This window comes from Babylonia areolata, chromosome 21, assembly GCF_041734735.1.
Source record: "Babylonia areolata isolate BAREFJ2019XMU chromosome 21, ASM4173473v1, whole genome shotgun sequence".
Classification (NCBI taxonomy): domain Eukaryota; kingdom Metazoa; phylum Mollusca; class Gastropoda; order Neogastropoda; family Buccinidae; genus Babylonia; species Babylonia areolata.
Window position 1 is genome coordinate 26,515,498 of NC_134896.1, and position 15,216 is coordinate 26,530,713.

Here is a 15,216-nt window from a genome sequence, read left to right on the forward strand (position 1 = left end):
GGCACCACTGCAGGCAATGACATGGGCACTTCAGTATAATTCTCAACATTCGCTTCCCGCCATCACAAAAGCTCCACCGCTGACGGGCTGTGCAGGGGCCTTGCGTATCATGCAGACTTGTCACCAGCTGTCCCTGGATGATTGACAGCTGTCATGCCGTCATCCACATCGCCATCATTTGTCTGTCACAGTGTGGACTTGCTCTCTGGACTTCACATCAGCTGCTGAGCTGTTTGGCTATGTTGTGATGAAAAGAAAACCATCAATCGGTTGAACTTGAACAGATACGGAAATGAAAGGTTGTGTAGTTTAGGATTCCTGAAATCATTTGTATCTTGACTGCTAGTCTTGTGTATTGTTCTGACGTGGTCTCTCAATGTCGGTCTGTCTCTTTCATTCGTTTTGGGTTGGGTTTTTTTTTTTTTTTATTCATCTTCTTTTGGGGGAAATAGTTTCCTTCTTACTGATATGTTTTTTTTGTGGTTTTTTTTGTTTGTTTGTTTGAGAATGTCATTTTAGTTTTATTTTGATATGCAGAATGCATTCTCACTCCATAAGTGCATCAAAATCATACATACATGTCATAGAATGTGTTAATTTTCATTTAGTGCTTTCAGAAGTTTTGGGTGTGGAAGTTTTCATCATTTTCTTTTCCATTTGCTGTTGTTGCATGGATGCTTTAGATGTTCCAAATTTAAAAATAAATGCATGGTGATATGTTTTAGTTTTCTCATCATTTTTGTTGCTTGCCTCTGTAGCATTGAGGAATCGTCAATGTATGTGGTATTTTACACCAATGTAATATCATTTGGCCCCTTATATGGTGGCCATGGCTTATCCACTTTGAAGACAATTTGTGACACAAGGCCAGTTTTTGTTTTGTTAGCGCTGATGTTGATAGTGTTTGTGTGTGAGTGTATGGAGTGAGTATGAGCTGTCGTTGTGTCCTGCTCTTTGTTTTTCCCTCCCTGTTGCTGCTGATTTGCTGGTTTAGGTTGACTATTGACTGAGCGTTTCTTGCTACACACAGGTTCCATTGTACAGGGTTTCCCGTGGCTGTCTTTCTGCGTTATTTATTCAATCCCTTTATTCTTGGTCTGTTTTACTTCTGTGATTTCTTTTGGCATCGCATTGTGATTTTTCAACAGGGTTTTTGCAATTGTCTTCTTTTCTAAATTCAGTTTGCATCTTGAAGATCATTTAAAAAACATTGTGCTCAACTGGAGTAGCTGTCCCATATATGGAATGCCAGGTTTAGCTAGATATTTATGTCAACAGGGGAGGAGTAAAATCATTACCTTTAGCTCTGAAAGTGCACATCTCTGATTTGTTGTTATAATGTTCAGACCATGAATATAGCGCTATGGTAACATAAATTACCAGAGATTTCTTGTTTTTCAGTCCGGAAGTAGGATGGAGGCAAAAGAATTTGTAAAAAAAATTTTAAAAAAAATAAAAATAAAAATAGAATCAAAAATTATTTCAAACTCCCAAGCCCAAGAAAGAACGAATGAATTGATACAGTATATTTACATATACTTTGTATGGAGGTTATTATCGACCTTCATTAAAGAAAAATTAAACCAAATTAAAGTTGAAAAGTTGTACTTATTGTTTAGAAAATAGTTTGTGAATGATTTGATAAGAATTTAAACAGTACCCCAAAGAGTATCAAGCAATAATATGGTGTAGTCAGAGCCCACTTTACTGCAGCTTGTGGTCATTCTGAGAGATTAAGTGTTGTTCCTTGATGGACAGTCACAAGAAAGGAAGATGTGAACATGCTTCTGGCGTTGCCAGGACTGTGATTCTGGCTGGTCTTTGCTTTGTGCCAGGCAGCTGGCGTTGATGTGATGTGCAATTCATGAACTGTGTGCAACTGCTGCCTTGTTTGCTTGAGGGCCATTGGTCATAGCATGTCAATGGTACATCTTCACTGGCTTTTTGTTCTGTTTTGTTTTTATAAAATGTGAACCTTTTTTGCCACTTTTAAGCATTACGCACCAAGCCACCCATGAACACATGCCCTCACTCATGAATGGCTCAGAAATGTTTATGTGTTAACTGCCAATCAGTTAATAACAGTTTTGTTCATGTGTCTGGATCGACAGTTATGTAATTGATAACTTTCAGGGAACAAAAAATAATCCCTGTGAAATTTTAACCAGAAAAAAAAAATTTGCAGAATATGTCACCCTTGTGTTTTTTTTTCGCTGGTTATTGGCCCCATTTTGGACACGTCTCAAGCCGGTGCAAATTCAGGTATGATTTTTGATTGCTGAACAATGTTATCGGAAATCATTGTCTTGGGAGTGGAAAATGTATTTCAGTTACTTGAGTGACCCTGAAAAAAAAACCTTTGCACTGGCATACTGTTTGTGGACACATGTTCTCTTGCAATGAGCTGGTTCGTTGAAATCTCGTCTCATTTTTTTGTTTGTTCTCTGTGATCCACACACACACACACACACACACACACACATTAAGTAAAAGAAAGATAGTTGCAAAACCTGTATTGATTGTTTTCAGATAGGCTGGCTGTAGGTAGAAGTGTAACGATACAGACAGCATCAGTGTGTCAAGTTGTTGGATGAGCAAGATTAAAGACATTTGGATAGTATTAATAATAGAGGCAGTGAAAGAGGTTATAACTGAAGCTAAAAACTACAGATGGATGGTTTGAAATGTGATTATGTGACTTGGAAGGAAAGCAGTTCATATGGTTTGGTAACATGATATTAATAATAGAGGCAGTGAAAGAGGTTATAACTGAAGCTAAAAACTACAGATGGATGGTTTGATATGTGATTATGTGACTTAAAAGGAAAGCAGTTCATATGGTATGGTAACATGTGTGATGACGTGCAATTCAGTGAGAGAACGCATTTGACAGAAACGAAAGTGAACAGTTGAAATGAAGAAAGTTAGGAGGTGCGTGGCAAAGAAAGTACTTACAGTTTACGAACAATGAAATCAGCATCAAGACTTGACACTTCAGGACTGTCAAGTGTTTTGTTATTAATGATTTGTCTCTGTGTTTGCTTGTGTGTGTGCTTGTTTTGTTTTGTTTTTTGTTGTGTGTTGTTGTTTTTTGAGACTGTACACATTTGTCTCACAAACACATAATCCGTTTTTGGTTGCATTGTTTTCAGTTGGGATGTGAGTTGAGTTGCTGTTTCATTGTTGTTAGCTGTGAATAGGTCATTTTAGGAAGACATGGGTCACATCTGTATATAAGTTGGAAGTGTGAATGGTGGAGGGGACCAAAGCAAAGCAGAATGTGATGAGAGAAGGCAGAGTCACCAGTTGTGGGATGGATTACATGGCAAGTGGCTTTGTTGTTGTTGTTGGGAGGTCCAGTCTTGATTCAATTGGCCAGCTTCAGTTTGGGGTAGCTTTTTATTTGTTTTTGGTAACTTTTATCTCATTTTGCCCTCTTAATCTTTCAGTGATGTGTGTAGTTACCAGGACAATCTGCTTTCAGGATTCTTGTTTTGTTACTTAGTTTAGCAGCCAATCAGAGAAAGGTAAGAGGGAGATCTAAGTAAATATAAATATACAGTCCATACAAGCCTAGTCAAATTTATCACTTTAAAGTGAGTTATTTTGTGATGAAATCCCCCATTTTCAGACCATCCCACCATTGGGTTTTTGCAGGATCCTTTTCCTTGTTTTTTAAGGAAAGTGCTGGGCACCGTAAAATGAGTATTATCTTGGTTTGCTCAACAAAAGCAAGTGTTTCAGTAGTGTCATTTGAAAATTGCATTTTAATCAGCACTTGTGTTCTTTTTCTAATAATGTTGAATTGGATGTTCACTGCAGTTACTGAAATAGGTGTTGCAAGAAACAACAGTCAGAAACATCATTCAGGCACTGAATCGGGGAATGACACTGAGGAAGTATCCTGGTGATGAAAGGCTACACATGAAAACTGGTTTCCTAACATTTTAAGTAAAACACCTTTTTTCTCACGTTTAGGACATAGGCCAACATGAACAATCAACTTATAAAAGTTATATATATATCAGGGCATTGACCAGCATTACACACATTGATCAAGTCCTGTGTGATATGTATCTCCAAATTTTCGTTTGTTGTGTGATGGCTCTTTTCCTTTTTGTGACACCTAAGCATGAAACAGGAGTTTCTCACTATCTTCATTCAGTTTTACTGTACGAGTCATATTTTTCACCATTTTTGTTTCTTTGATACGGATAGTGATATGTAATGGTAACATATCTTTTGCAGAAGAGCTATAATTGTTTTTAAATATGTGCTTTCATGTTATCCTCTTTTCTTTTTTTTAATTCTTTAGATATGGGCTTTTAAAAGTTTTTTGTTTTGCTATTTTTCATGCATGGCTATGGGATGAGTGTTAGTGTAATAGCAAAATCTTTGCTTTTCTTTCAAATTCGAGAGATCAACCATTGTCTGTATTGGGCAGAGTTCTATTCAGAGGATCCTAATTAATATTGAGGATTGGACTATTTTTGCAGTTTTATGTCACACTGCATCCATGACCTTTCAGAGTTACTTCGGTCATAGTTGTGATCGAATGGTAACATGTATAAGTTACATTGATACTATGAGGTACTTACCATTTTAACTCACAGCTCAACTCATAGGTTACCTGGTTTGGTTTTTTTTTATTTGCAAGTTGTTTAAAGATAAGGGTTTTATTTTATTTATGAAAGGTTTGTCTCATGATCAACATACGATTAATGTTTGTTGTATATGTATGTTCTGATGGCTTTGATATTCAGATTATCACTTAATGCTTAGGATACTAACATTGTTCATGTCATAACATCAATGGATTAATACAAGTCTGCTATTCTGCACTGTGTCAGTGTGTGATTCAACTATTGTTAAGAAGAAAACCGGAGGTGAGAAAATGCACCAAGGAACAAGAAACAAAATGAACTTAATTTTCTGTCATTATGATTAAATTAATTTGACAGAATAGTTAAAAGGGTGTCTAAAGGGAAGGCAGAGTGTATGACATATTTTAGACATAGACATATGGATATGAAGGAAAATAGCATTGGGAAGAGATGATTTGAAATGTGGTCTTCCAACAATTCCTTAAATACACAAGAAGTGGAGGACAGTGGTACTTGTATTTGAAGATGATTTGGGTTGTCTTCCAAACTGGAGAAAATCTTGAAGTAATCAGTCATTTCTGAATGGTGAGTATCACATATCTTCATGTCAAAAAATACAAATACTACGCAAAATTTCAGCGTTGTGCATTATTGTACTCACCATGTACACAGGCCCCTTTTATTGTGGGATGGAATTTGCTTTTCCATTGCACTGTATTGTATAAAATGCAAAAACACGCCCAATACCGTATATCATTTGCCTTGATTGCATCTTGCTTGCCTGTGTATTAGAATGGATTTGTCCGCTTACCAGTATTTATCTCTTCATGTCTGATAGAAAATTGATTCACATTGCTCATGAATTACATGTTGGTGTTGACCCCTCACAAGATGGTCAAGCACATTATTAAAGTGTGTAAACACGATGATACTGCAGGCACATGTCAACACTGATGGAAAGAACAGGCGTTCAGTTTGTCAGTTGTTTACCTGGCAAAGAACAAGAGGCACAACTTTAACAGGTATTTTGCAGTATGTCATGTTTATTAAAATATATAAACAATTTTTTTTTCTTTTCCCCTTTTGGAGTTGCAGGTTTGAACAGGTCTGGAGGCTTTTTGTGTCACATATCCATGACATTTTTGTTCTACAGTGACCAGCTTTCCAGTTAACAGTGAAAACATGTCGACTCTCAATTTTTGCATTGGCGTTATATATTTCATTGCCATGTTCACATTTTCTTTTCATGTTCTTACCCCAGTTTTGTTATTACAAGCAGTTTTTTGGGGTGGGAAGAAAACAAATTTCAAGTACAGCATGGAATCAGGGTTGCTTTTAAAAGTTTTTCATTGGTTTTGATTTGATACATGATTTTAAGCTGCAAAATAGACTGTGTCATGGAATGTAGGACTAGAGGTGGATATTGTCTGCAATAAAGTTTGTCATTCATTCATCTTTCAGTGGGTGTGTGGATGTTTTTGCTGTCTGCTGTGTGAATTGTTTTGCTCTTCTTTGTCTCTATCATTATGAAAAAAAAAGTGCACATTAAGAGTTGAATGTTGCTGAAGTCCCTTGAAGGTTAAGTCACCACCTCAACATCCCCCGTGGGGATGCCGGGTGTCTTTCAGTATGAATAGCATCCCCACCTTCTGTGCGAGAAATTTCCTCTTTTCTGTCACTTTGTTTCTGCCTTTATTTTCTTTCTTCACTGTTGTCTCCTTTTTCTGCTTTACCTGTCCATTCCCCTTTCTTTTTCCAAGCAAGCCTTAAGCAAAAGGTGTAGCACATGCATGGACAAGCCAACAAGATGCTCATATAATTTCTAAATTTTATTTTCCAAGTGTCACCACACAAGTTTGTATGAACACGGTTTACATTCAGACCTGCCAACCAACAGCAAGACTGAACAAATTACCAGTTGCAAATGCCATTTGTCAGTAACCGACCGATGTATTTGCTGCAAGACATTTGCCTCAATGATACTGGGTCACTGCGCATTGAGTGTCCACCTGTGGACCAATGTGGGGGGGGAGGTGTTTTTTCCCCATCTGACCATGGAATTTTCAACATGAGCATTAAGTGTAGCAAAATGCTCTGACCATAACAAATTTTGCTCAAAACATAGTTGGCAGGTCTGCACATATGTCTTTGTGAAGCAATATCTCTATGACAAAAAAAAAAAAAGATAAAATAAAACACAAGTAAGACATCAAGAATTGTTTTCTTTCCTGACATTACAAAAGAAATGAAACAGACAGACATGTCTGGACAAACACTTTTCCATATCTTGACAAACTCGCACTCACTCTCACAAACTCACACATACACTCTCTCTTTCTCTCTCTCACCCAATCTCTCCAGGACAAACATTTGTTCAACTCTCGTAGTAGACTCTTCCCAGAGTGTCGCAAGCTGTTTTGTGTTGTCCACTTTTTGCACATTGTGAAGCCAAAAACTCGCTGCTTGCATGATGTAAACAAGCTCACAAAGGATAACTGTCCTGTGGCAAACACAGCCACATGTCAATCTTCAAACACATAGTCTTCTTTTGCTCCAGAAATCCAACACACGTAATCCAGAAGGCAGCTGAAGTGATTCACTCAGTCCACCGGTAACAGCAGCGTGGATTTGAGCACACATAGTAAAGTCGCATCCCCTCCTGCACAAACACAATCATAACACCTATTTATAAGGCTTTACAGTGTAACTGCTGATACAGGGGGGAAAAAATCTTAGACTGTTAGTGTAAGTGTTACTAACAAGTATTGACACACAAATCTGTATTGGGTTCTCCATTAATTCTATTTATCAACCTGCATCCTTTAAGTGTTTTAAAAGCAATGAATACAAAAATCAAGAAATTCATACAAAAACAAACATATAAATAAAATAAGTTCTTTGGCAGGGTATGCTGTGTCTGATAAGGCCAAGGAAAAGTCATTATTCCTGCAATGGCACCAAAATTTTCTTTATTTTAACACTGTGCTAGAAACTTATCAAGACATGTATCAATCACAGAGTTTAAGAAATTCAACTTAAATGCTTTACCTGTCATCATTCCTTTGATCTTGAGCCAAGGAAATAATGAAAAAGAACAATGTTTTGTACACAAATTCACCTTTAAAATCATACCTATTCGCAGCATTTGCTAGATCAGGAGATACCACTAAATGCATACACGCACAAACACTGACATACCATAGTTCCACCAAATCCAGTTATACAAAAGAGAAAAGGGTAAAGCACACTTATATGAAGGTGCAGAAGCACTTAAAAATACTGACCTCAGCCTTAGTGCTGTGAGACTGGAAGAAGACAGATTCTTTTGTTCCACATTTCATGCATGGGTGATCCTCCGTCCTGGGCAACGTGGGGTCTGCTACCACATCCCCAACAATCTGCGTCAGCTCACTGTAAGTATCAACACAATGATACAAAAATCAGTACATGTGCCATATCAACAGCGACCAAGATAAACTAAAATCTAATATGTACATACAGACCACACTTATATAAAAAAATAAACCACCTATTTTTTTTTTTTTTAAAGGTTCTCATAACTTCATCATTCTCATCTTAATATGACTTAACAAATTACATTGTCAAATATCACTTGATTTTTCTTCTCAGTTTAATAATTTTGTTTTCTCCACTAGCTTATAAAATCAAGCATCAGCAGACTGAAATAAGTCATTTTTACTGACTCTTGAACCGGGAATGTTTGATACAATATGGATACCAGCAGACTTCGGAAGCTGAGAACTGAAGTGACAAATATTCACAAAGCTTCACAGTACAATGGTCCTTATCAAACAAGTTACATCACTTTTTCTCTATGTGCTAAGATGGGCAGCCCCTTGTTGGATCTTTGGTAGGAAAACTGATGAATAAAATGTTGGTGATACCACTGCCATTGATTATTGATAAGAATTAAACACAACAATGATATGGACTATGAATGTGCACACATATAGACACACGGGTAACTAGTCATCCAGTACATAAAACAAAGCCTTGGGACAGGGCATAAGAAAATTTCTCTAGAACAACCTTATCATAATTATGGAACACTTTCTTCGCATATAATTTATATATATATATATATATATATATATATATATGTTTTCTTTTTACTTTTCCTTTGAATGAAGAGCTCAGGTCAGTACTACTACGAAGTTTGACCTGTAGAGTTGTGAAACATGAATATTACTGAACTGCTCAAACAGTAAAACAAAACCAGTAAAACTAAAAGCCAAAAGAATATGTCTGAAAATAACAAGAATTTTCCAAGAGCTGAATCAACTTACTCGACTTCGTGCATGATCTTGTTGACATAAATGCAGCGGTTGTCTGCCTCCTGCTGGTAGTCACAGTTCCGACACTGTAAACAGAGAGGTGTAACATATGTATAAAATAACCACAGGAAGATTCGTCATATTAAATCATTAACTCCCCGATCACTTCCATCCACAACCCTAGTGATACCAGTGAAAAGTAACTATGTGGATTTCTGCATGATTTCAATCAGATGAAAAAATGAATTAATAATTTTTCAACAAACTGATACCATGTCAATCTTTTTTCCAGTTTTGCTGCCTGACACAGAATCAACACATGATTAATACCACTTTTTCTCTTCAATCTTGAATGAAAAAAACAAACATATATATGAAGGGAAAGGCATTTGTGTCTTATGCTGATAGCTTCTTGCATGCCATTACACTGCACTTATAAAATGTAAAGTTTCTGAGTGTTATCTGGGTCAGTCAGTAGTAAACATGTATCATTTGTGTATGACTATGTGTATGACTCTTCTGTATGTGTGTGTGTGTCTGTGTGTTTCTGTGTGATGTTTCACATTCTTTTTATCTATTCGGCTGCTTTATTGTGAATTTTTACATTTAAAACATCCAACCCAGGCTTGTCCAACCTCATTCCATCCCAATACCATGTCAGCAGCCATGTCAATGAAACTGACTATTTTCACTCATTCCACAAAATTGTTTCCTTCTCAATTAGCATTACCCCACCTCTCCATCATGCACATTTACTTTCTGATCACTGACAGAACAGGTGCATATAATGTTTTAAAAAAATAAAAACTGCCATCCTATGATACTTACTGCATATAGCAGGGTCCTGTTTTCTTTGTCTTCTTTGGGATACAGCATGTTGTTGCTGAAACATACAAAATTCCTGGTTATTTTCACAAAGCTGAACTTCATCACAGCATAACAAACTGCCTCCATTTTGATCAGTTCACTTTCCGTGTTGTACCTCTTCCATTTCATGCCCAGGTTCAAAACATTAACCATTATCTGTATTTTGGCAGAGGGTGCCGGTTTGGAAAAAAAAAATTTTTAAACAAGAGAGAGACTAGCGAGAGGGAAAGAGAGAATAGGGTGGGGCTTGTGGGGTTGGTGGGTTTGTCAGGTGGCAGTGGGTCAGCAGATTGACACCTTAACTATTGTATCAAGCGTCGGGGGGATCAGCAGTCTCCTGGGGCAGGTCATTCCAGTCACAAACTTTCCGTGCAAAAAAAAAAAACGTTCAACCTGATGTCCACCCTACAGGGGATCCTGTCAAAGGTTTGCATGTGGGCTCTTCTAGCTTGTCACTGCTGATAATGGAGAAGGATGTTCTATCTCATCATCCATACTCCTGCCACTGTTTCCTTGTTCATTTCTTTCATTTCCAAAAGCTTCTTTAAACTACACAAGTTAAAAATATATCAATCTATCATCTTTGTACAAATAAGTGTGTTTTTGCAAGGGTATTAATTATCATTTGGGCCAGAACACTGGACATAATCCTTCAGACAGGTGCAACAGCCGAATGGTTAAAGTGTTGGACTTTCAATCTGAATCTCGGTGACAGCACCTGGTGGGTAAAGGGTGGAGATTTTTCCTATCCCCCAGGTCAAAATATGTGCAGACCTGCTAGCGCTTGAAGCCCCTTCGTGTGTATATCACTATATGCATGCATAAGATCAAATAAGCACATTAAAGATCCTGTAATCCATGTCAGTGTTCGGTGGGTTATGGAAACAAGAACATACCCAGCACGCACACCCCAGAAAATGGAGTATGGCTGCCTACATGGCGGGTTAAAGAAACAAAACGGTCATACATGTAAAATGTTACATATCTGTCTGCGTGTGCATGTGTGCATGCATGAAATCTGATTGAATGACACAGGAAACAAATGATGAGTGCCCAGTGGTGACCGTCAGTCAGCTCTACCCAGGTAGGCAGCCTTTTGGTGCAAATAACCTCGTATTTGTAAAGCACTTAGAGCTTGGTCTCCGACCCAAGATTGGCACTTTAGTTTATAACTATAAGTATCCATATCTGTCAATTAATCCTCAAAATAGTCAAATGTTTTACTCATATGCATATGACCATAATTATGCAAAATAATGTGTAAAACATCTGACCATATATATATATATACACCAGTATAAAACTGATTAATAGCAATAACAATAAGAATGAGCACACCACTATCAGTAAAAATGAAACATTAAGTTTGTACTTTGTAGGATCAAATTCATTACAATCAATAAATCATATATAAATCTAATTAGCAAAAATTTTAGAGAGTTTGACAAATAATAAACTATAAATGAAGTGTCAAACCTTGATCAAAATATGTTAAACAAAGAAGGGACTGTTTCAAAGGCATATGTACAGCTCCAGGAATTTAGGATGCTAAAACTGGACATTACCATTTGAAAAGTGACCAGCAGAATTACTGTGTAACTGATTGGGGGGATCTGCTGGGAAAAACACTAATTTGAAAAAAATTAACAAATGCGTAAATATACTAAACAATGATAATACTACCAGTACTACTACTACTACTAGTAATACTAACATGCTTGAGTTTCCTTTTAAATGTACCAATACACATCGATGAATTTCAGATTGTTCCACGATGAACAAGTCAACATCAAACAAAGGGAGCTACGCTGGATATGCCTACTACAATATCAAATTCAAAACAGGTAATAATAAAAATATATTTAAAAGTGTTGTTCACTCTCATTAAAGAAAAAATAAATAAAGGCTCCATCAAATTAACGTGAAAGCTTGCACAACTGTACCATAATAGCCTTTTCCTGAAGTTTAGAAAACTGTACTTACCATTCTTTACAGAACTTTATTCCGACAAAACCAGGTCCGTCACTGCGGTGCTCAAAATTATTCTCCATTTTATTCTGAAAATTTTTCTTTTATCCTCCCGAGTCAGAGATGAAAAATCTTTCGTCAACACGAGGACTTCGCACAGCTGTCTCGACGAAAGGAAACGATTCACTACTGTTCCTTGTAAGACGTCCAGCGAACGAATGTGTCGAGCGCAAGGGAGACGACCCTTTATAACATCCGCCGTTTAGGTTAAAAACCACAGTTTCAAAACTAAGCGAAAACATCAAAAGCAACCGTGGAATCAAGGACGAAGACAAAGGCAATTTTCTTTCCTTTCCAGGAAAATAATTAGCATTTATTGGGTATGGGGTATCGGGTGTATTCTAAATATAACAGAAACTGTGAGCATGCAATGTCACACACCACCCCCTTCTACACCACTGAGATGAATTGGAAGGAGTGACAACCTGTTCTCCATCTTACTGGAGGCTGGAGCGTACATCTCATAACTGGACAGTAGTAGAATGTAGGCATTTTCAGCAAAATGGTTAATTATTGTTCGGTAATAAACGGCAATAAATAGGTATGGGAAAGATTACTATTTGTTCAGTTAAAAACAAACAAACAAACAAAAGAGAACCATATGCAGTATGTGTAACACTTACAATTTGGTTGCGATAAAGCTTCAATAAAATTTCTTTTCAAGGGCTTGTAGCTGGATCATTTGATTACATGTATAGTGCGAATGCATCCGGACTTTCCAAGGGGTATATCACTGAAGGACGGATGCAGGGCCTATAACAGTGCTTATCATTGAACACAGCTTGATGCACTGAAGTTAGGGAGTAAAATAGCTGCCGCTCGCGCCATGCTTGCCTCTTGAAGCTAGCCGCGGTCAGCTACAAGAATGTGCAGTACACTCTATTTATAAGCCCGTGAACAGGGCCTGAATTTCGAAAAAGTTCCTCTGTCCACTCAGGGGATCGGTGATTTTGCCTTCCCACTTCAGTGTTACCTGAAGGATGTTCTCTATTTTCTTGTATGCATGCGAGTCATGAACTCTTACAGCAGAGCTTAAGAGGAAGATCCAAGCAGTGGAACTGATATGCTCATGAGGCTATTTGGCATCTCCTACAAAGACCACATAACAAATGAAGAAGTAAGGAAAAAACATAGAAAAAAAAAACACTTGGCAGCACACTGGTCGGCCGTATGATGACCTCCTTATCACAGTGGAAAAATGGGAAAATGAGATGGTAGGCCACGAAATTCAGGCCCTATCCCACGACCGCCAGCGAATGTTGGTGATGCGTTCAGCAGAGCAGGGTCCCCAGGATCAAAGCCGATTTCGTGACCAATGAAAGTGACAGTGTGTATTGCTGGACTTGAGTTGTGTGTGCGCGGAAGAGTGTTGGATCAAATTGTATGCGCATCGTTGTTACTATGCATAATGCAGAGTGTGGGCTGGCTGGAAAAAGCACATTATTGTTTATATGTTATCCACGAAAATAAGGATTTTTTTTTTTTTTTTTAATTTTGTCTTTGTTCTTGGTTCCATTGATGCTTTTACTTTTTCTTGTAACTGTGGACGATAACTTAAAAAGCGGATGTAATCAAGGGTCGCCTCCCTTGCGCTCGACGTCACGTGTTGATTCATATAGGCACTCCGAACATCCGGACATCACTTCCTCACGTCGAAACAGCTGTGCGAAGTTTCCAGCGAAATATATTTTTCATTTGACTCAGGAGGATAACTGAACATTTTCAGAACAAAATGGAGAATACGTTTGAGAACCGCAGTGACGGACCTGGTTTTGTTGGAATAAAGTTCTGTAAAGAATGGTAAGTACAGTTTGAAACAAATTTTCTTTCATTCCTTCCAGGGAATGACCACAACCATTTCTTGAATATTCTGTCACCAATGGGGGTTCTGCAGGAAGAAGCACTAATCCTATAAAATGAAATAAAATAAAGCAAGAGGCAAGGCCTTCAAGACTAACTTTTCTTACGCACTTAATCCTGTAAAGGAATCACAAGGGAAAAGTATATATATTATATATGTAAAACAAAATACATCTTAACGATTTTTTAATCTCTTCTTTTTCTTCGTGAGTCTTCCTTCCAGTCTGTTGTACACGTGCGCATGTATATGTTCATGTGCACGTGTACAATAGACTGGAGACACCCAGTAAAATAATGATGTCTTCAGGTTCAGCATAAGTTAAAACTTGATTTGCTTGTGTTTGTGGGATTTTTCATTTCAGTGTGTTTGGCAACATATTAGTTCATCCAAATAACGTATTTTTCATCACCAATTATGGTTCAGTGTTTGCCTGATTTTTGTACTTTGTGGTTGTTTCAAAAATGGTGCTAAAAGTGGGACATGGCTTGGGTTGTAACTTTTATACAACAAGCTTACGTTATCAGACCGAGCAATACATTGATGAATTTAGTGTATTTTGCTTGCAAATAAATCAGTAATCCTACTGACAGCAAAATATTTCAAAACACTATGCAGCAGGATGATTTTGACACTTCCAAAAATACAGCGGTCTGGCGTTTCGTTTATTTCCACTGATACCACCTGCATTGCATTCTGCACTTAAAAAACAGAATTGCCTGGGGATCGATCTTCTTGCACATAATTGACTTTTTAGAAACTTGGAGCCATATACAAGTTCTGCAAAAATTGTTTCAAGCACAGTACATTCCACTTCCATGTGTATCGCAAAGAACACGTCCTCCAAGCTCAGCAATATATATCAACTTGGTTGTGTTCTGCACTCCAAATCGAAAGTGGGGGGGTTGGAGGGGGGGGGTACAACAACAATGTGAACATGACATTGACAAAAACCTCATAGCCCTTTCACTGTTACACGCTAAAACACCAGTTACACATTAGCTGAATCATCTCCATATGATGCTGTGAAATGCACGCCACATCCACTCAAATTTTCCACATGTTTCTGCGTCTGGTGTTTGGTCTGTGTGGCAAGCAAAGGAAATGATACAATATTGTTTTTGTTATTTATTACAATAACTGTGTTTAACTGGAGAAATACAGTAATATAATACATAATGATTGATTCTCTCAACTTGCGATTGCTCCCACAGTAACACACTAACAATCCTACATGATATCTGCAGTGCACAAGAATACTGAAAACTTTCTTGTGGTTAAATTGTATGTGTACCTTCCATATCTCTCTGTTATTTTGCAAAATTTGAGAGATATTCTTCTTTTTGTGTGTGTGTATACTCAACTGTATAGCAAATCATATTTGTGCGAATCTGCAGAAACAAAAAAATTCAATTCTTGTTTATGTTGAATTGCACAGAATGAATTCAGGTGATATGGAGCATTTTTTATGCGATTTTTGTCTTTGCAAGCTTAATTGCGTATGTTGTGATAATTAAAAATATTTTTAACATTACTCTTTTTGTTTCTTGAAGAAATGCTATCA

At 37.3% G+C, this 15,216-nt stretch overlaps 3 protein-coding genes across 12 annotated transcripts in view; 2 read left to right on the forward strand and 1 right to left on the reverse strand.

The window, feature by feature from the left end:
• Window positions 1-6,064, forward strand: part of LOC143296517 (uncharacterized) — a 52,090-nt gene extending 46,026 nt beyond the window's left edge. For all 7 annotated transcript variants that reach the window (XM_076608511.1, XM_076608512.1, XM_076608506.1 and 4 more), the window contains one exon: window positions 1-6,064. Coding sequence is in view for 3 of the 7 variants with exons in the window: in XM_076608506.1 (XP_076464621.1) it covers window positions 1-39 (39 nt within the window). In the remaining 4 variants the exon portion in view is untranslated.
• Window positions 4,085-15,216, reverse strand: part of LOC143296518 (DNA-directed RNA polymerase II subunit RPB9-like) — a 27,830-nt gene continuing 16,698 nt past the window's right edge. For 3 of the 4 annotated variants that reach the window (XM_076608516.1, XM_076608514.1, XM_076608515.1), the window contains 4 exons: window positions 9,728-9,782; window positions 8,912-8,985; window positions 7,889-8,015; window positions 4,085-7,263 (listed from right to left, as the gene is read on the reverse strand). In XM_076608516.1, the coding sequence (XP_076464631.1) occupies window positions 7,201-7,263; window positions 7,889-8,015; window positions 8,912-8,985; window positions 9,728-9,775 (312 nt within the window). In that variant the 5' untranslated portion in view covers window positions 9,776-9,782 and the 3' untranslated portion in view covers window positions 4,085-7,200. Of the gene's footprint in view, window positions 7,264-7,888; window positions 8,016-8,911; window positions 8,986-9,727; window positions 9,783-11,749; window positions 11,956-15,216 lie in introns of those variants that run through there. The other variant, XM_076608513.1, reaches the window with a different exon arrangement.
• LOC143296520 (DNA-directed RNA polymerase II subunit RPB9-like) overlaps window positions 13,426-15,216 on the forward strand; it is a 7,774-nt gene continuing 5,983 nt past the window's right edge. Inside the window, exon 1 of the mRNA XM_076608517.1 lies at window positions 13,426-13,594. Coding sequence (XP_076464632.1) covers window positions 13,527-13,594 — 68 coding nt within the window. The 5' untranslated portion in view covers window positions 13,426-13,526. The remainder of the gene's footprint in view (window positions 13,595-15,216) is intronic.